Source organism: Petromyzon marinus, chromosome 11 (genome assembly GCF_048934315.1).
Source record: "Petromyzon marinus isolate PM22_M1 ecotype Great Lakes invasive population chromosome 11, UKy_Petmar_22M1.pri1.0, whole genome shotgun sequence".
NCBI classification, from domain to species: domain Eukaryota; kingdom Metazoa; phylum Chordata; class Hyperoartia; order Petromyzontiformes; family Petromyzontidae; genus Petromyzon; species Petromyzon marinus.
In genome coordinates, this window is record NC_133677.1 from 2,215,053 (window position 1) to 2,236,568 (window position 21,516).

The following is a 21,516-nucleotide window of genomic DNA, read 5'->3' on the forward strand; positions in this document are numbered from 1 at the left end:
TTTGGAAATCCACTACTGTGTGGTCATGAAGTTTTGTTTCACCATGCGACACAATATGGGTCAGTGCTGTGTCCATGGATCACTCGTCAATGATGTTAGCCATGTCCGAGAATTAAATTCGGGTCACCAGATTTATAATGCTATGCGCTGACTACTGTGTCACCGCTCTCCCACATATATAAATCAAATAAATAAATAGACAATGTCGACTTCACATATCCACCTCTCTACACAACAGAATGAAAGCATTTCTCACACAACCCAACAGTTGCACAGCAATTTGGAAGTGTGTAATATCAGCACCATTGTTTGAAGATAAATCAAAGTCATGGCCGGGTTTCAACGCACAGTGTCTCATCAGCAGTCAGGCTTGCCTGAATCATGCTTGTGACCTGCCGATCTTACAAGCAAGGACCCACCCTCACCTTAAGTTACATAACACCAGATTGATGTAAAATTATATAATGCTGAACTCAAAATAATAATTTACGTCTTTGTAGAGAATATAAATATTTAACTAATTAGATATTTGCTATTCATATTCTCCAGAACAAGTCTAATTATTAATTTGAGACGCATATAAATATATCAACTTGATAACCAAGTGAGAGCTCATTGAGACAAAATACCCTTTTGCATGGAAGACCTGGGGTACAAAATTATACACTGAAAACAACATGCAAAAACAATCCTCCACATTGGAATAGTTTCAGTGCTACGATATAACATCAGCCACTACAATACATGTCGTTTTGAGCGAGGTTTGCTCTCCAGCAAGCAGTCAGCCAGTCAGTCAGTGTCCTTTATTTAACCAGGAGCTGAAATAAACCCATTGAGACACGTGAAACATTGCCTCTTTTACAAGGGCGACCATCCGAACAAAACTCGTCCATAGCCATGGTGACCTAATTTCGCACCAAACGAAAGTGGAAGGCACTGCAAGTTACAGAGGATGTCAGAATGCACAACCCTACTGCAAAAACCACCTCACCTCATACATATAATATGCAGGCAATGCATTTCAAGGGCTATTAATTATCTACAAAACAAAAAAACCTAAGACATCTTTTGGAATGATTTCTAGATGCAAAAACCCTAACTTACCTATGACCAAATTACTAGGAATGCACATGATCTCATAAGATCTTGCAAGCTAAGCAATGTGGAGCCTGGATAGTGCTTGGATAGATGACTACCATGAATAAGACAGGTGTTATTGTAAGCTGTGGGAATACATTATGAGTTTCAGTGGGCACTGCAGCAACAAAATGTGCTGAATTGTTTATGCTCCCATGTTTCTGCTTCCCACCTTCAAAATCCTTCACTGTCCAGCATGGAGAAGTATGGTCAAAAAACCCTCACGACCCATACGGCGTGGCAATGCCCTCATCAACCAGTGTATTGACAATTGAGATGCATATGCACTCACGTCTAATATTGCCGTGGTGTTCTTTATTTCTTATTTGATTCGTGGCATTTTATGCATTTTATTTTGATGTTAACAGTGACAGAACACTGTGAAAAAGCACTCGGTCACAGTGTCTGCCTCAAACGCAAAGCGCGCATCGTGCTGCTTCATATTAAACCCATCGCGTTTTAAATAATGCAAATGCCACGTCATGCATAATCCATTATCTGTGCTTCACCATGGGTGATACGACCTTAACTTTTCAGCGCAGTGGTAGTTGCTAAGCAGTTCCGGTGCGGTTACAATCCCTGCCATGCAGACACCCAACTACTATGCTAATCCAATTTTGAATGCCAAGTTAAGCGACACGCAGGGTCGCCCACACATAAAATCGGGGCTCATGAGCTGAAATGGGACCCCGACGAATGAATGGGACCCTCTGTCCAATTTCCCTCCCTATTTAGTTTCTTCAGCACCTGGGATCCTCCAGTCGGTGGGCCCTTGTGCAGTTACACTTTTACAGTACCTCCGATTAGCACGGTTGGCGAGGTAAGGTGCGAAAAAAGTATTTGATCCCCTGCTGCTTTTGTACGTTTGCCCACTGACATAGAAATTATCAGTCTATAATTTCAATGGTAGGTTTATTTGAACAGTGAGAGACAGAAAAACAACAAAATCCTGAAAAACGCATGTCAAAAATGTAATAAATTGATTGGAATTTTAATGAGGGAAATAAGTATTTGACCCCCTCTCAATCAGAAAGATTTCTGGCTCCCAGGTGTCTTTTATACAGGTAATGAGCTGAGATTAGGAGCACACTCTTAAAGGGAGTGCTCCTAATCTCAGCTTGTTACCTGTATAAAAGGCACCTGTCCACAGAAGCAAGCAATCAATCAGATTCCAAACTCTCCACCATGGCCAAGACCAAAGATCTCCAAGGATGTCGGGGACAAGATTATAGACCTACACAAGGCTGGAATGGGCTACATGACCATTGCCAAGCAGCTTGGTGAGAAGGTGACAACATCTTATTTGGTTCTTTCGGTAAAGTCACGTAGAATGAGAATAAAATAATAAAATAACACAATAAAATTGGTGCGGTTATTCGCAAATGGAAGAAACACAAAAGAACTGTCAATCTCCCTCGGCCTGGGGCTCCATGCAAGATCACACCTCGTGGAGTTGCAATGATCATGAGAATGGTGAGGAATCAGCCCAGAACTACACGGGAGGATCTTGTCAATGATCTCAAGGCAGCTGGGACCATAGTCACCAAGAAAACAATTGGTAACACACTACGCCGTAAAGGACTGAAATCCTGCAGCGCCCGCAAGGTCCCCCTGCTCAAGAAAGCACATATACATGCCCGTCTGAAGTTTGCCAATGAACATCTGAATGATTCAGAGGACAACTGGGTGAAAGTGTTGTGGTCAAATGAGACCAAAATGGAGCTCATTGGCATCAACTCAACTCGCCATGTTTGGAGGAGGAGGAATGCTGCCTATGACCCCAAGAACACCATCCCCACCGTCAAACATGGAGGTGGAAACATGCTTAGGGGGTGTTTTTCTGCTAAGGGGACAGGACAACTTCACCGCATCAAAGGGACGATGGACGGGGCCATGTACCATCAAATCTTGGGTGAGAACCTCCTTCCCTCAGCCAGGGTATTGAAAATGGATCGTGGATGGGTATTCCAGCATGACAATGACCCAAAGCACACGGCCAAGGCAACAAAGGAGTGGCTCAAGAAGAAGCACATTAAGGTCCTGGAGTGGCCTAGCCAGTCTCCAGACCTTAATCCCATACAAAATCTGTGGAGGGAGCTGAAGGTTCGAGTTGCCAAACGTCAGCCTCGAAACCTTAATGACTTGGAGAAGATCTGCAAAGAGGAGTGGGACAAAATCCCCCCTGAAATGTGTGCAAACCTGCTGGCCAACTACAAGAAACGTCTGACCTCTGTGATTGCCAACAAGGGTTTTGCCACCAAGTACTAAGTCATGTTTTGCAGAGGGGTCAAATACTTATTTCCCTCATTAAAATGCAAATCAATTTATAACATTTTTGACATGGGTTTTTCTGGATTTTTTTGTTGTTATTCTGTCTCTCACTGTTCAAATAAACCTACCATTAAAATTATAGACTGATTATTTCTTTGTCAGTGAGGAAACGTACAAAATCAGCAGGGGATCAAATACGTTTTTTTCCCTCACTGTACACACATACACTTGCGGCACAAGTGACAGTTGCACCACTGGCGCAGGGTGCGCATGTTGGGTCTCGCTTGTGCCGGATCGCACACCTCGCTGCTGCTCACATTTATCCGGTGGTCCCCATGTATGAAGCACCTTGAGGGAATTGAGCGAATGTCGATAATTATATAATTATCAACAACATCCCAACGCACATTTGCACACTTGCAAACTGGAAATTTGGCCTGTAACGATTCACGCGTCAGGTGTCCTATGACTTAGAACAATTCAGTGTCCTGATTTCATCAAAAAATATATCCAGTCTGTTTTTCTGCCTATTCTCCTCTGGTTTTTTTTAAGTTTGCTCTGTTTTGTACATTAAGCCTAAATATTACATTAGCATAGAATTTGAATATGCCTTGTATAAACCATAAACAATCACACCCACAGTTCTATTGCATGCATCATAAATGTAAGAATTGATTTTATTCAGTGAATCGATGCAGCATTGGATGTGCTGGCACCATCAATTATGCAACAAAAAGGATATAATCAACATCAATATTTTCCCCTCGGGGTTAAAAGCTTTTTTTAAATTTCAAAAGATGACCAAAAGCCACAAGAATTGCGGGCGTCGGTGACGATCTAAAACGGAGGAAACAGTCCAGGCTTGCGCAACAAGTTGGGATGCTCCTGAGCCCAGAGTTAATCAGGTGTGCAAATCTGCTGTGCCAATGCCACGCCACCTGTTGTTTCTAACCTCTAAATGCCCGACAATACTTGCATAGACCTCTGCACACCTACAAAACACAAGCGCTGCATGCATGCCCAGCATTACGTTATCCAGCAATTTGGAAGCAAGGGTTGGTGGATCACAAATTTGTAAAACTCCCAATCTACTTTAGGTGCAAGGTGACCAACAGAAAGGAGAGCAGTGAGTTTGTGAAAGCATTTGTGCGGAAATCTGAGTGTTATCCCCCACATATGAGTGGTGGGTTTTCTCAAGGGTACTCCGGTTAGCTTCACACATGAAGCGAGAATAGAATTGGACAAACATCCCAATGCAACACTACGCTCAATAATATACTGATATTCAATGAGAGGTTCATCTGGATTGACCAAAATATTGTTATTCAAATGGGAAATGGTCCGTAATCTACACGTTTACTACAGAAAGAGAAAACAGTAATTTACTAAATTTTAGGCTTCTTCAATAAGCCTGGCAATCAAAAGCAAAACAATGGAAAAATATCAATGGGAAATGTCTAAGCTTCCGAAACATGTCTTTATCTTCAACAGATGAATGGGATGTCCTGCATGTCGCATTTGCTGCAAAATTAAACGAAACGAAACTTAACGGACTGGCAGGTATGTCTATCATTTGGCTAAAATGGGGCCAAGCAAAGACCCGGACACTTCCATTCATGCCACTTCTGAAATTAAAACAGCCGTGAATTGTTCAAGGAATATGGGAAAAAAATATAATACTCAAAGTGCATTTCTGAAATGTGAACCTCTCTACCCATTCATCTGCTTATCTTGACTATTAGATGCTTAAGTTTATCATACGGACAGTGTTCATGAGGCTCAAAAGACCATGGTTAACTCTTGTCCAGAGCTGATGGGTTAGTTATTTCTTTCATCAAAAAAATTAAAAGCTCTTAAACTAATCGCAAAGAATCTCACCGCAAACCTTACCATTGCTGAGATCTGTAGTTTTGTGGCAGCATTTGCAATTAAGTACATATGAAAATAAATGTTTTTCTATATTAAACATTATGCTGTCTACCAATACAATTAATGTGCATGCAATATAATTAGGGAATGAGTGTGAGCATTAACGCCTTAGTGTGTGTTTTCATCTGTACGTGTTTGTACGTTTCTGTGCGTGTAGATTTCTTTGTACAATGAAAACCCATCACACAGTGGAGGCTCCCTTGATCCTACCGGTTTGTTAAATATAACTACAAAGATATAAGCAACTGTCTGATTATTTTTCTATCTAAGGTAGGTCACTTTAACTAGAGAACATTTGGCACCAGTCAAAACCAAGTAAAACATTCAAAGTTCACCTAAAATAACAAATACAGGTTTTATCATGTGCAGATATGGGATGCAGCCAACAGCACTATTGTATTATTTGTACAAATGTAAAACCTGTATTCCACAACATGAATCTGCTTGCCTATGATGTGAAATAAGTTCGATCTCGTCAGAGCTAAACAATTAAGTCGGGTTGAGCCTGGATAGGCCTTGGGTGGGTGAACCACATGTTGTTATTTGCCCGAAGGGCTATGTGGTGGGAAGTAGAGGGAAGCGTATAAAAATCAATTATACTGTAATTCTATGCTCCCACATCTATGCTCCCAGGCTTCACCAACCCACACGGACAACTGCTTCGAAGCGTGGTTAAACAACCCCTATTACCTGCATGGCGTGGGGAAGCCCTCACCCAGCAGTGGACTTCATAAAAGGGCTGTAAGTGTACAGCCTGGCACAAAACGTTAAAACCTCACAACACTGTCAACAGCACTGTAAAAATGTAATTTGAAACCCGAATTTGCCGTGCGTTAATTCACTTCGCTGCTTAAAGACCTTTTTGGGACAAAAGAGCACAGAGAACGTGGTGGTTATTTTAGACCCGTCGCCATTCGTGTTGATGCATGCACATTGCATCGGCAGACAAGAGCCTCCCATGCCTTGAGGGCTTGCAGAAGGCAGCAGCCTGGAAAAAAAAATCCTCTCGAGAGCAGAACAAACGAGGCTGACTCACAGGACAGGTAAGCAGTGTCCTTCAGCTGCCTGTCCCTCTGCACGGACAAGCCCTTCTGATCTTTCTGGCGGTCGTGGCTCAGCGTAGGGTGCCGGGGAGGGGGTAAGTTCAAACGGAAGGTGCACAATCCCCTCTGGAAAAGCACCCCGGTTCAAATAGGGAGGGAGTCTTTTTATTAGAGGCCACCTACTCGCCGCACCGGCAATCTTCAAACAAAAAATGCGTGGCGAGTTTAAACTTTAAATGGCCCCTTCTTGACCCCACGGGTGGTGTATGGTGTTGCTCACAAATATAATAAACTAATGTGGAATAATTCACGGCCCTTTCTCCATCCAGTGCTTGGATGAAGGACTCACCACACCGTGTTGGTCGTGGGGGTTGTTTGACCATAATTCACCATGCTGGTGAGTTCAGATTGGTGAAAGCAGGCAGCATAGGCATGGGAGCATAGTAGTACCGTACAACACGTTTTTCTGCACTGCCATCTGCTGTCCAAAACATAGCCTCGCAGCCTTTTAATTCGGACATAAAGAACCCTGAATAAGGGCTACATTGTGGGAATAAGAGGGACAGCGTGGAAAAATCAATTTCTATGCTCGCACATCTATGCCTCGCCACCTTCAACCCGCACTGACCAAGGTGGTGAAGTATGGTCAAAAATCCACAATGACCGACAAGGCATGGGAAGGCCCTTATGCAGCATTGGATTGACAACCGGTTGTCCGTGTGCACACACACGAGAACGTTGAATAAGGACAAACGTTTCTCGTTCGTCACGCGGACACACAAACAAAACACGCGCACTGTGTCACGCCAACACACGCTGACGCACGAGCACAGGTAAAGGCCACGCCGCACCACAAGTGGCCGGTAGGAGTAAACGTTGGGCTGCTGTGGGCGCGATCAGCAGGGTGGAGCGTGAGTCGGGACCAGTGTGGATATTTCTGTCGTTTTGACCTTTTACATCCGCAAATGGCAACAGTTGGGGGCAAAGTGGGGGGGGGGGGGGTGAAGGCAAGCCAGAGGAAAACTATAGATGGGAGGGAGGGGGCAATGGGAAGAAGCCATTAAATAAAAACGTATGCCAGACTCTCTGATCTCCTGATGGTTTAAACAGCCTCAACAAACATAAAGACAAAAATCCCCAACAACACACACCAACAAAAACTACAAACCGATAAACTATCAACAAAAATTGTGCACAACTATGAACACAACTTTCCAACACCGCACGCTGTGCAGCAATTAAAACAGGTAATTGAAGCGATGTATACAGCCAGAAATGTTATACATTTTAGAGATTAATTTCAATTTATTCCGTATAATTGGCCAAATATCCCAATTAAAGGACCCTCCTGAAAATGTCTGGCTGACTCAGTAAGGCTATCCTGGATACATTGAATTGTTAATTCTAACGATCATAACTTAAAGCCTTTTTCAACCACACTGCTAGAAAAAGCTCTCATGTGCTGTGAGTCGTGGTGATTGTTTCACCATACTTCACGAAACTGGTTAGTGCAGGTTGTGGGCCGAGGACAATTTCAGATATCACTCACCACTGATGCAAGCCGTAGCCACGAATCGAACTCAATTCACCAGGTTTCAGAGCACAGTCTGCTAAACACAGCATCACCGTTCCAGCCAAACACTATTACTGAAATAGGATTGTGCTACGTTACAAAAATAAAAGATGGTCGAGTGACGATGCGCATGACAGCGCAATACATGACAGAATAACAGTGTTAAACCACTTCGCTATCGCCGCATGTTAGTGCACAGTAACCTTCACACAGGCAGAGTTCTACTTGCACACCACCGGAAATCATTAAGGATATACATCTCTAAGCACAGCATAACCATCTTACTGCAGGAAATGAATTATTAATTACGTTAAGAACTAAACAAGAAGAAACCTGATAACCTCAGCACCAGGGAGCCAAATGTGCAAAAATTAGGTGCTGTGCCATCTGAAGAATCAGCAATTACACCGCAGCGACGAGGGATTTTACAGCACCGCTGACATTAAGATGAGGAAAGCCCCTTCCCCAGCTGGGTGTTGGATTTGCATAATTAGAAGTTTTTAATTATATTTTTTAACAACAGGACTCACCCTTCTCAATCCCTTTCACTGCTCTCCTTTGCTATTTATGCTTCAAAAACGCTGTCAATCGCTCAAAGACTGAAACGTATTCTTCCTTACTCTTTGGTTCTTTCGGTAAAGTCACGTAGGTATAAAATAAAATAAATCACAACTTTTCGGGCGCAACACAAGCGTCCATCATCAGGTGGGAAAGCATGGTCTGCTGCTGAGGCAAACAGTCTGCCTCAGCAGCAGACCATGCTTTCCCACCTGATGATGGACGCTTGTGTTGCGCCCGAAACGTCCTGATTTATTTTATACCTACGTGACTTTACCGAAAAAACCAAAGAGTATGGATTCCTGCAGTCACGAAAGCTTCAAATCAAGATTGGTATTCTTCCTTGTTGGCTGCTTCTCCAGTTTAGAGTGGTCTTTCTGTTTATGACCAGCTTCTCAATTAGATACATCTGTAATTGGTAAACTTCCCATCATGCCAATTTAACATATATTATTCTACTTAAAAATATATAATCACTAACCAATGTAGAGAAACCTGGTTAAACAACCTCCATTGCCAACACAGCGTGGGGAGCCCTTCATCCAGCAGTGGATATACAAGTTAAAGTATAGTGATTTCCTCCTCAAATGAGCATTGAGGTGGTGCTCAGCTTAGGTTTACAGCCATGAGTCAGTGGTGGTGAGTTTATTCCTTGGACAGTGTTGAATTAACAAAAAAGTGGTACTGGTTTTATCAATCCCTGAAGGATGATGGGCTCAGTCAACCCTTGAAACAGGAATTGAACTCGCAACATACCGATTGTGAGCTGCTCGCTCTACCACTGACCCTCTTGGCTGGATTTACAAAGGCATTATTGTTAAAATATCTAAACACTTCAAACCATAAACAATAGGAGTATGGATAAATTAAATTGTGTGTATATGTGAGGAGCGGTCGTGTAGCGATTAGTGTGCTACGCTACGAACCCGGTGACCCAAGTTGATTCCCGCTCACGGCCAATATTAGCAACTCGGCCTCAAATAAGTACCTGGTGCGGTGTGTAAACATCTCCTATGGGGAGACAAAGGCGGTTGAGCGTGGTGCTGGCCACACACCCCCTCGTGTACCATTCCGGCCTTCATAGGTGCTTGCTAACTGCACTTGCCCCAACAGTCTCTTAAGGCTAAACGGAGGATCTTTTTCTTTATATATACAGTGTGCATAAGTAAAACAACCAGCATTACAGATTGTTCCCAAAGCCAGAGAGGCTCCATTTCCAGCAGGGCAAGAGGGCAGTGTGCAGAGCTTAGGTGAGAAAAGCCCATTCATGGCTGCAACTTACGCAGAGCTGTACCAACAATTCATCGAGTGCCTTCATGGCCTCCACGCTCGCCGCCTTTGTCTTTTTGGTCAGGTACTTTGCCTGCACCCATACAAACATGCACAGACATCAAAGTGAAATTAATGCACACGAACATTGAAAACGCATGTTGGCACCAAACTATCAGCTAAATAATCACCCATGCCACGATGGCGAGATAACTCGCCTGGTTTCCAAGAGGGTGTGGGTTCGATCCCGACCCTGACCCCTGTATATTTGGAGTTTGCGAATTCTCACAATGGTCGCGTGCATTTTCTCCGGGTTTTCCAATTTGTCCTTCCACATTTAGAAACATGCGTTCATAGTACTGTATTTGGCTGATATAAATATCCACGTGATAAACCACTTTATTTCTATCATTTGTGGCCAAGTCGCTTCTGAAAAAGAGATATATATCCCAGTGGGCCTTACCAAGTAAAATAAAAAAAGTTTAATAGTTTAAAAGCTGAACAAAGAGCAGTATTTGCCATGACAAGCATACAATAATCCACCTATTCTGAATGTCCCTTTCGAAAAGTGCTGTTGAGAGGCACTTATGAAGGGTGAATGGTGGTTGTGATCATTATTGGTATAATCATTAGTCTCCCTTGTGATTTATTCAATTTATATTTTTTGGGTCTTTCGGTAAAGTCACGTAGATAGGTTCAAAGAAAATAACAAAATAACCAAAAACTACGACGTCGTAGTTTTTTGTTATTTTCTTTGAACCTATCTACGTGACTTTACCGAAAGACCCAAAGAATATGAATTCCTGCAGTCACGAAAGCTTTAAGTCGAGATTAATTGAATTGTTGCGATTAAAGTTACAATTCAATTCAATAAGTTTTGTTTAGAGTATATGGCTGCTATCAATTTCCACATGATAAGCCACTTCGTTGAGTTATCATTTGTGGACAGGTCACTTCCGAAAAAAGAGCTATATAGCTCAGTGGGCCTTACCTGGTGAAATAAAAATAAAAAAATAAAGGGAAAACATGTGGTGAATTTAGCAGCCACTATGTGATGGAGGAGTCACTTAAACCCAATATATGAAACATCCGAATTAGAAAAAAACATTATAACATAGGGAACTTGATGCATCTTGGCTTCCTGTCTCTGAAATCTTTTTTTCAACCACATCAACAGGGAAAGTCAATGTGAGTTCAGCTAAAAAATGTCAATCTTGCCCATGAGCAGGTAATGCATAATGCTCAGATGATACAGTGAGGGAAATAAGTATTTGATCCCCTGTTGATTTTGTATGTTTGCCCACTGACAAAGAAATGATCAGTCTATAATTTTAATTGTAGGTCTATTTGAACAGTGAGAGACGGAAAAACAACGAAATCCAGAAAAACGCATGTCAAAAATATAATAAATTGATTGGCATTTTAATGAGGGAAATAAGTATTTGACCCCCTCTCAATCAGAAAGATGTCTGGCTCCCAGGTGTCTTTTATACAGGTAACGAGCTGAGATTAGGAGCACACTCTTAAAGGGAGTGCTCCTAATCTCAGCTTGTTACCTGTGTTGTGGACTAAATGACAACACGAAGGCAGACGTTGTCGGGGCTGACGCCAACAGTGTATTAAAGGCTATAGCCTAGCTTTTGGGGAAGGGCTAACACAGGACTTGGATAAGCTAAATCTCCCCAGGGGAAAGGTACTGGGAATCCCTATGCCCCCCCAGGCTAACGGGCTCTTCCCATCGCGCTGACCAACTCGGCCAGCCGGGTAAAGTAGCCCCCCCCTAGCCTGGTGCTATTTATCGCCTACCCTGGGTCCCCACTTCCCTACCGCTCACGAACCCGGCTCCTGGCGATGACCCCGACCACGTCATGGGTCCCCCCTCAAATACCCCGAGGGGACATGACGTCACTCCTCCCGAGGCGAGTGTGACATTCCGTCATCCCTCTACTCCTCAACACCTGTATAAAAAAGGCACCTGTCCACAGAAGCAATCAATCAGATTCCAAACTCTCCACCATGGCCAAGACCAAAGAGCTCTCCAAGGATGTCGGGGACAAGATTGTGTACCTACACAAGGCTGGAATTGGCTACAAGACCATTGCCAAGCAGCTTGGTGAGAAGGTGACAACAGTTGGTGCGACTATTCGCAAATGGAAGAAACACAAAAGAACTGTCAATCTCACTCGGCCTGGGGCTCCACGCAAGATCTCACCTCGTGGAGTTGCAATGATCATGAGAACAGTGAGGAATCAGCCCAGAACTACACGGGAGGATCTTGTCAATGATCTCAAGGCAGCTGGGACCATAGTCACCAAGAAAACAATTGGTAACACACTGCGCCGTGAAGGACTGAAATCCTGCAGCGCCCGCAAGGTCCCCCTGCTCAAGAAAGCACATATACATGCCCGTCTGAAGTTTGCCAATGAACATCTTAATGATTCAGAGGACAACTGGGTGAAAGTGTTGTGGTCAGATGAGACCAAAATGGAGCTCTTTGGCATCAACTCAACTCGCCGTGTTTGGAGGAGGAGGAATGCTGCCTATGACCCCAAGAACACCATCCCAACCATCAAACATGGAGGTGGAAACATTATGCATGCTTTGGGGGTGTTTTTCTGCTAAGGGGACAGGACAACTTCACCGCATCAAAGGGACGATGAACGGGACCATATACCGTCAAATCTTGGGTGAGAACCTCCTTCCCTCTGCCAGGGCATTGAAAATCGGTCGTGGATGGGTATTCCAGCATGACAATGACCCAAAACACACGGCCAAGGCAACAAAGGAGTGGCTCAAGAAGAAGCACATTAAGGTCCTGGAGTGGCCTAGCCAGTCTTCAGACCTTAATCCCATAGAAAATCTGTGGAGGGAGCTGAAGGTTCGAGTTGCCAAACGTCAGGCTCGAAACCTTAATGACTTGGAGAAGATCTGCAAAGAGGAATGGGACAAAATCCCTCCTGAGATGTGTGCAAACCTGGTGGCCAACTACAAGAAACGTCGGACCTCTGTGATTGCCAACAAGGGTTTTGCCACCAAGTACTAAGTCATGTTTTGCAGAGGGGTCAAATACTTATTTCTCTCATTAAAATGCAAATCAATTTATTACATTTTTGACATGCGTTTTTCTGGATTTTCTTGTTGTTATTCTGTCTCTCACTGTTCAAATAAACCTACCATTAAAATTATAGACTGATAATTTCTTTGTCAGTGGGCAAACGTACAAAATACTTTTTTCCCTCACTGTAAGTAGTGCAATAACCGCTAAAAAGACAAATATCCCCCATATAGAGGTATATAATGCTTGGGCAAGTGCTGTTAGAAAGCACCTATGAAGGCCAGCACGACGTTTTGTCTCCACAGTGCTGATGTTTACACATTGCACCAGGTACCAATTTAATGCTGAGTCGAACTAAGTGATGGCCAAGATTGGTCCAAATAATTTCCATTTATTCTTGCCTTGGCCAGGTATCGAATTCTGGTGGCCAGATTCATAGCCCAGCAGGCTAACCACTATGCCACTACTCCACCCACCCGCTAACCGCTACACCACCGCCACACCCATCACACAAAACAGTTATTTAAAACAAGCAACCTAAACGAAAAATAGGAAATGCACCTTGCTCAGCGAATCCTTGCTCTGCGTGTCCTGGCTCAACAGATTCCCAGCGAGAATCACTCGGGCGATCCCAGCGGACGCCCGTTGCTCCCCGAGTCCCCCCAGCTGCCCAGTCGCCACGTCCACTAGCATTTGTAGGCCCAGCGTTGCGTCTGTGTTACGGCTGCCCAGTCCGATGCCCGATGTGAGCAACACATACCTGCACATGCCAGGGACATGGGTACGGAGCATAAACGTAACAAAATCGTACACGTTAACAGCTGTAAAAAAAAGTAAGCGTGCATGTCGCTAGAAGGGATGGGCGAGGGTGGAAACTATTGAAATAATATCAGCCAAGAGCGAGAACACACCCAAAAGAATGTACCCCACATAGATGGAGTAATGAAATCAGCTCGTGCGCAGATGCTAAGTGGACTGTTACATCGCGGGAAAGCAAGAGATGGTGATGGATTGGGGAGGATTTCATGTAGCAGTGTATTGATCATGGATGAATATGACAGAATCCCCAAAAGCTCAGCAACCTCGTTCTTCTCTCAAAAAGTTTAACTCAAGTGAAATAAATTTTTATTTTTTTATTTACAGGAATGTCAAGAAGATCCGACTGTTTTTCAAATAATCATACATACTTTTCAATGCTTTTTTGCCAACCAACAGAGGCAGAGCCAGGGTTCCATCACGGTTAAGGGACTCATCATTTCATGTAACCTTTTGCGAACAGCATCCTGTACAGCAGTGTCATTTTCAAAATGTTGCCCTTGTAGGCCACACTTCAAAGAGCAAATAAAGATGAAAATCTAAGGGTACCATATCTGGGCTGTGCAGTGGGTGGATAAGGCTGCATGGTCCACCACAACAACAAAAACTGTTCAATGGCCTCTGATGTTCTCCGGTGTGTGTTTGGTCTTCTGTTTGTTGTGCTGGAGGAGGGCCTCTGACATGAATGTCTGGACGAATTTGCTATATGTGCACCCCTTTGTCAATCCACTGCTGGATGAGGACCTCCTCAAGCCGTGCAGGTTTCAGCAGTTATTTGACCATCCTCCACTAATGCTTGTCAATATGAATTGGTGACGGGCATACATGTTAGGAAATAGAAATACAGTACAACTATTTATTTAGTTGCAATGCTCTCTGCTGACAAAGTATCCCTGCAGAAGCCTATAATACCTATTTTATGCCTGGTGGTCACCAATCCAAGCACTATATAGGCTTAACTAAGCTTAGATTTTGGGATCAAGATGAAATCACATGCAGTCCCGATTATTTGGTCAAAGGCTGAATTTGTAGGATTTTTACTTTATATGCATTCAGCCTCTCAAAACCAAATGTGAGTGAAATTTAAGAAGCCAGGCGTACAAAGTTATTTCGAACAATAAAAAGCAAATTGCTTTTGCGGTATATCCTTTGTAATATTACAATGAAATAAAAGGGTTAAAAGGTGATGCTCTGTGCTGATTTAGTTCCGTACGTGTCTTGAGTTGGCAAGGTCGCTGATGTCTGTGGCGGCAAGTCAGCCATGCAGTAATCTTCCACATGGAACTTTCCGTCCTCTTTTTCAACTCCTTTCACTGCCACAATAACACCTATTAAAAAAAATACACTTAATAATTTAAACAATCCCATTCATCATGCACACGAGTTATGAAAATTGAAAGAGAAAGATGGCAATCTGTGGACTGATTTGAATCTCTGCCTAACCACAGCCAACGGTCCTGCTTTTCACCACACACAACTTGTAATGCCCTGTTTTATAATGCGACACACCTGATTAACTATCAATGCAAGAAATACAATTATACAAACCCCTATTCGTTTTTTATGATAAAAACATTGCAGTAAACACTGCGGAATGACTGCACCCTTATGTCAGTGCGTCTTCATGCTCAACCATACAATGACAGCAGCATTTAACTTTGTTGGTAGCTCGGGATCAGGGGTAAAAAATCCACATTCCCATGACAGGTGCCGGTTTACTGACAAGATTACTCTTGATAACTGTACACAAAGTGAGAGTTTTATCAACCAGAGAAATATAACAGACTATTATTTTGACCCATCACAGTCCTTTGTCAATCCACACCTGAATGAAGGCCTCCACACGCCATGTTAGAAATGGAGGTAGCTTGACCATATTTCACCATGTTAGTCAATAAGGATTGGTAAAGGGGTGGCCAGGACCTGTTCAAATATAGCTCTCCACTGACTTTAGCTGTGACTGGGAATCAAACTCAGGTGGTTGCATTAATAGCACAGTGTGCAAAGTACTGCAGGAATCACCGGTGACGAAGAGGTCAGGCTGGAGATTCCCAACAAGACACACTCGCTGGAGCTCATCCTCCAGGATCAGCTCATCCGAGGATCCCACGTAACGCTCGCGAGGAGGCACGGGCAACAGGTTATGCTGCGAACATCGACCACATACGGCATTGGTGCAGTCAGTCTCCCAACAAAAAAATGAATCACCACAACTATCAACAATGCATTCGCAGCCACACTTATTGCACATCATATATCTGTATTCTACATGACCTTCTACAGCCGGTTTGTCATTCTCATGCTGAATGAGAACATCGCAATGCCATACAGGTAGCATTGTTTATTTGACTGTACCTTAACCACGCTGGTTAGTGCAGGTGCAGAGATGTGGGAGAATAGAATTACAGCAAAACAATCGATTTGGCTGCATTTCCAACCATGTAACCCAAGGCCCTATGGTAACCTGGTAGTCATCAATACAAGCACTGCAGAGGCTCAAACCTGCTTAGCTTTTGACATTTTACAAGGTCAGGCACTTTCCGGTTGATTTGCCCAAGGTATAACTGGAGCGGCGATAGCAAAATGACCGCTTGTGTTTATAGAATATTTTGTTTTTGTGAAACGATCCCAAAAGTTGGGACTTTCTGTCCTGATTTTTTAAATCAAAAGTTGTTGACAAAATATTGTGAACCAAATCAATGTCAGTAACACAACTGCAAGCGGTTAGGGATTGAGAGCAAATTTGCAAAACTGCGTTTAGGAAGACTGCATGTGGGGGAGACAGGTTTAATATGTTCAAGGGTTTATCAGTGTAAGATATGAAGAAGGCAAAGCGTTTTGAGGCAAGCCAGCAAGATGGGTAAGAGTCTAACATTTTTTTGGGCTATTAATTCGAGATGTGTTAGTGCTTTAAGCAACCCTGTGAAAACACATGTTCAGATATGCACTCCGTTATGTGTATATTTAACAAAAGTGAATACTGGTGCAATTCACCTGATGGTTGACGGCCATTTAAACAGACAAATCACAACAATAGAAACGCACGTACAGAAATATTCACTAGCTTTAAATATCATTCCTCGAACATGCGTATTGGACCCAGTGTCTCTAAAGACAATAACGTCAACGAAGGTTTTCCAAAACACCTTCCAGTGGCCAGTTAAACAGAGCATTTACCAACCTCTTCACTGATCTCCTTGAGGATAGACGGCCGCAGCTCCATATGCTTGTAAAGGGTACCCACCACATAGCAAGGGACACCAATCACAAGCTCAAAGAGCTTCTTAATGACCACGTCCTTGCCTGCAACACATGCAACAGAAGAGACTGTGAGTTATGTGGGTAGATGCAGGACGTTCATTAGCCCAGCCCTTTAATTGGTGGAACAATAATCAGCATGTATTGATTGATGGCCCTTACCACACAATTTGATGGCGAGTGTCACAATTCAGGGTCAAGACTTTATTTATATGTACCGCCTCGTTTGTATAGTGTGGATTCTACATTCTAGCTTGCTCAGTCCATTTGCCTAAATTCAATATTTGCATAAATCATATGGTATCATGTATCGAGTGTGAATCCTGATTTTATTCCAAAAATCAATTCATAATTACTCAAAATGTAACCTCACTACTGATCTTAGGCAAGGGCTAAATCTTAAATTAGTACCACTCCATGCGACATTTTTTCGTCATGGCACTCACTTATCTACGTGGACAAATTACGTAAGATAATCATTCGAAATGGTTATGACCTAAATAACTTTTATTTACCAATCAGAGAAAATAGTACCAATAATGGTGCGCCACCTAAGGTGATAATGAGAAGTAAAATATCCAGCCTGAGCCCAGAAAATCTACCACATTTCAGGTGAGAGTATGATTATTCCTAGAACAGACCCCCAACACAAGTCCAGTTGAAATAATTATTTTACAAATAGTGCCTATACAGTGATACCCTTTAGAGAAGAAAAGACTGCTGAGAAAACCACATGCAAGCTGGGACATGACATTGCTCCACTTTTGAGTGCATAACGTCAGGGTTAACACAATCCAAAATGAGGACAGCTGGAGGTAAATCTTTGATGAAGCTCAGCTTAAGCTGCTCATCTGCCCCAGATTTCTATTGTTCAGGGAATTCAAATTCTTCATTTGTTAACAAAGCAGTTGAACTAGGTCAGTGTTATGAACAGCAGTTCGGAATATCAATAACCACAACCCAGTTCAGGCTCGTATAGGAGGCTGTAAAATGCAGTCCAAGAGCTCAGACTAGCATTTTCAGATGTCATACCACGTGAGGTGATATAAGTTTCATCGTTCCAATTAATGTGGCAAATAATGCGAATTTTGCGATAAGCATTTTAAATTAGTGGGTTATGAAATAATTTATTGCATGCCTCTTAGAATGTCATATCCACGAATGGCTCAGAACTGTCAGTGGTGATTAATGCTGTTCCAATGCATATTTGAAGGGGTAGACAATGGCTTAGTTTTATCTCATTTCACTTAAGTTACATTCCGATTGTGCTATCAACATCTTGTGAAGATAAAACAATATTTTATGTAACTCCCACCACAAGCTACAACATGACATCTTGTCAGGAAACGGCTGGAGTCACTTCACTGGCCTATTACCCACACAAAGTGACGCAATTTTGCATATCCCAACCCCAAATATTTTCTTTACTCAACAGAAAAAAACAATCACTTGAAGATTGTTAATGCATTAATTAGTCTCGGCTTGAGACGCGTGCTTTATTGCAAAAAAATGCTTTAAAATACATAAAATGCCAGTGGACAAAAAAAATCCGCATATCTTGCAAGATTCCTGTAAATTACTAAACTGGGATTACGCATGACATCGTCACCCACTCTTGCGAATACAGTACTCAGCAAGACCCTCCTGAAAAATGTCTTGTGACTCGGCGATAATTTTACAGGTAAACAGGCGTGGTAATAACGGTGGCTGCTGAGCTTCTGAGCCAGGCTCTCCTCCTTTCGTCTCGGTACCCTCCCGACGTTGGCCATTATGAGCCAATCTCCCTCGCTCACCCCAATGCCTCTGAGCCCTGGCCTCCAGCAATCTCCGCATGAACACCAGGCGGCTGGCGTAGAGGTGGGCGAACTGGCGGCCGAAGGAGCGATCGACCAGAAGGAAACGGTCGGACTGCGGGATGGCCAGCGGTGTCTCCTGGCCCGACTCCTCTCCCGTCCGCCTTTGCAGCCGCTCCTCGCCGTCATCCCCAGGGCCCACGGGTTCTGGCCGCGAAAGAAGACAGCTGCCCTCGCCCAGCGAGTTCGCCCGCTCCGAGAACATCGCTTGGAGGAGTCGCGCGAGCGACGGTTACCGCGATCGGATCACGTTGCAAGGAACGAGGCGGATGGCATCGGCGACGGGATCGTCGCCGATGGTTGGCGGCGGGCACGCGGGGGAAGCCTTCGGTCCAGCAGTGGATAAACACAATGCCGGCTGCCGATTTAAAAAAATATATACCGCTTAAACCCAAACACGGACCACAGTCACGGCGCTCCCCCCCCCCCCCCCGTTCCAGCGGCGGCCTAGTCCTTCGGCCCAAAAGGCTTCTGCTGAAAGTTTGAAGAAAGCGGGCTGACACCCCCCCCTTCGCGTTGATCGGTTTGTTTATCTACGCGTAAATGTTATGCTAGAGCAACCGATGGTTAAATTACTTCAAGAAAAGACGCACCCACCTCGCTGCTATTTTACTTTTTAACTTTTTTTTACTTCACTGCCCGCATTGCTAAGTGACAGCGGCGCGGGTGATCTCGCGAGTTTTCCCGCCAAGACCACGACGTGACCTTTTACCTCCTGACGTCACGGTCACGTGATGGGTTTATTTAAACGGAATGTAAATAAATATATTTAAAGCTGTATATATTTTTTAAAATTAAAATCTGTATTTGAACGACTGAGAATACCACGGCACTTTCGAGCATTTTGGCTGCTGTACATTTCCACTTGATAGGCCACCTCATTGAGCTGTCATTTGTGGACAGGTCGCTTCTGAACAAGCGACCTGTCCACCTGATGATGACCGTTTGTGTTATGGTCGAAACGTCGTGAGAATTTTTATTGTTTTATATATATATTATTATTTTATTGTTTCCCTCCAACGTGACTTTACCGAAAGAGCTAAGAATAAGAGCTATGCAGCTCAGTAGTCCTTACCTGGTTGAGTTCAGTATCATTTATTTTGGTATAGCCCTGTGAGCCATTCGGCTCTTGAATCGGGTGCAACTATAACAAACAAAAAAACAAAAACACGAACAGGAAAACATCTTAAAGTGACTTTGTGTGACTGTGCAAACAGAAAATCTATGAAAAAACTGCAAAATATTCCTGAAAAAAGCACCGTACACCAACGCTGTGTGCAAAAAATCCTAGTGGGATGCAAGTCAAACAACAAGAACCACAAGACAACTTAGATTAAGGCCATCAGTCTAACACCGTACTACAACAAAACAAACATGTCCAAACCAAAAAACGTTTTCGAAATCACCAAAAAATAAAGCCATAAATGCAACGTAACAGTGATCACAAGGACTGTGACCGAATTTTTACAATAAATTACATAAATAACATGTAACGCCAAATCCTAGAGCCATAGCTGGCTGCATGAGTTACTCCACAACAACAGAAGCATCAGTCGGAGTATCAAATTTTTCAATGCACCTTTAAGATCAGCACGCTAAATCAGATAATACTTTGCAGCGTCATCTGGAGCGAAACATTTTATTTTATTTTAGGCCACTGAATAGCAGTGGCAGCTAGGGGCGTACAACTCCTCTAGAGCAGTTTTGAGAGAAGATCTCATTGGTAGCGATTCAAGTTGCAGTTTATTGGCAATAGCATTCCAGACCCTGGGGGCATCAATAGCAAAGGCCCTTCCTCCAGTTTTTGTACGGCAATAGGGAATGTGAAACTGGTAAATGATCGAAGACCTGAGGTCAAATTTGTTCTTTGAAACAGAGAGGAGATCCAGCAGGTAGTCTGCGGATTTTTTTGTAAGCACATCGTGGTAAAATAAAGCCATTTAGTTTTTTGTTTGTTTAGTATATAAGCGCTCATACATTGGAGTAAACATCTTAAAATAAAAGTTCGACTTTTCCTGGATAACGGGAGTAATTATGATTGGCTTTACGTCAAAATTAATGTCATTAAGATTAACTGCCGTGATCTGCACTGCATGGATGAGAGAACATATGCAGGTTAAAGACGTACATTGTTTTGAAAACTAAGTGGGCTTGGCAAGTAGAGGTCGCAATATGGGATGATGAACAGTCGTCCAGACGAAGTACGGAGAGGTGGCGAGAGCCCATCGCTAAATTCCTGTTCAGAGAATTACAAATATTGTATCGTATTTTAAAGTATGTTGAACTTCTTTTGCACCGTATGTAGTAAACCGTACTAACCGGAGGTGCGGGCAAAGGACAACGATCTCATGCCTGTCAACCCATACGGTTTACCCGTATTCTTGTACAGGGTTACTTGAGTTTTAAGGTCCATACGGCGTACAGCCACTTCAATTCGGGCAACATTTGTTTTTATCTATTTGTGTTTCTCCCTTGTGATGGGATTTATAAAGGCACGGGGTGACCAATAAGATTTTAATTGGTCTGTAAAAAGGTAGGCACTGATCAGGGGTTGACAGGTATGCAAACTAAACACAAAAAGCAGTTTTGAATTAGTTTTAATTTTTAGATTTAAAAGTGCACAGCTCCAGTGGCTTACTAATAGCGGAGGAAGAGCGTTCCAGACGGCCGCAGAAGCGCATCTAAAAGTTCGCTGCTCCTTGAGATCAGCACGGTATTGTGCTTCCTTTGTGATTTTGTGGCAATGGCATGAAA

At 43.2% G+C, this 21,516-nt stretch overlaps 1 protein-coding gene across 1 annotated transcript in view; it reads right to left on the bottom strand.

Annotated features, from left to right (window-relative positions):
• Positions 1-19,495, bottom strand: part of POLD2 (DNA polymerase delta 2, accessory subunit) — a 29,418-nt gene extending 9,923 nt beyond the window's left edge. Inside the window, exons 1-6 of the mRNA XM_032952420.2 lie at positions 18,703-19,495; positions 16,833-16,954; positions 15,674-15,797; positions 14,865-14,979; positions 13,397-13,595; positions 9,794-9,874 (exon numbers count right to left, since the gene is read on the bottom strand). Coding sequence (XP_032808311.1) covers positions 9,794-9,874; positions 13,397-13,595; positions 14,865-14,979; positions 15,674-15,797; positions 16,833-16,954; positions 18,703-18,967 — 906 coding nt within the window. The 5' untranslated portion in view covers positions 18,968-19,495. The remainder of the gene's footprint in view (positions 1-9,793; positions 9,875-13,396; positions 13,596-14,864; positions 14,980-15,673; positions 15,798-16,832; positions 16,955-18,702) is intronic.
• Between the last annotated feature and the right edge of the window lie 2,021 nt (positions 19,496-21,516).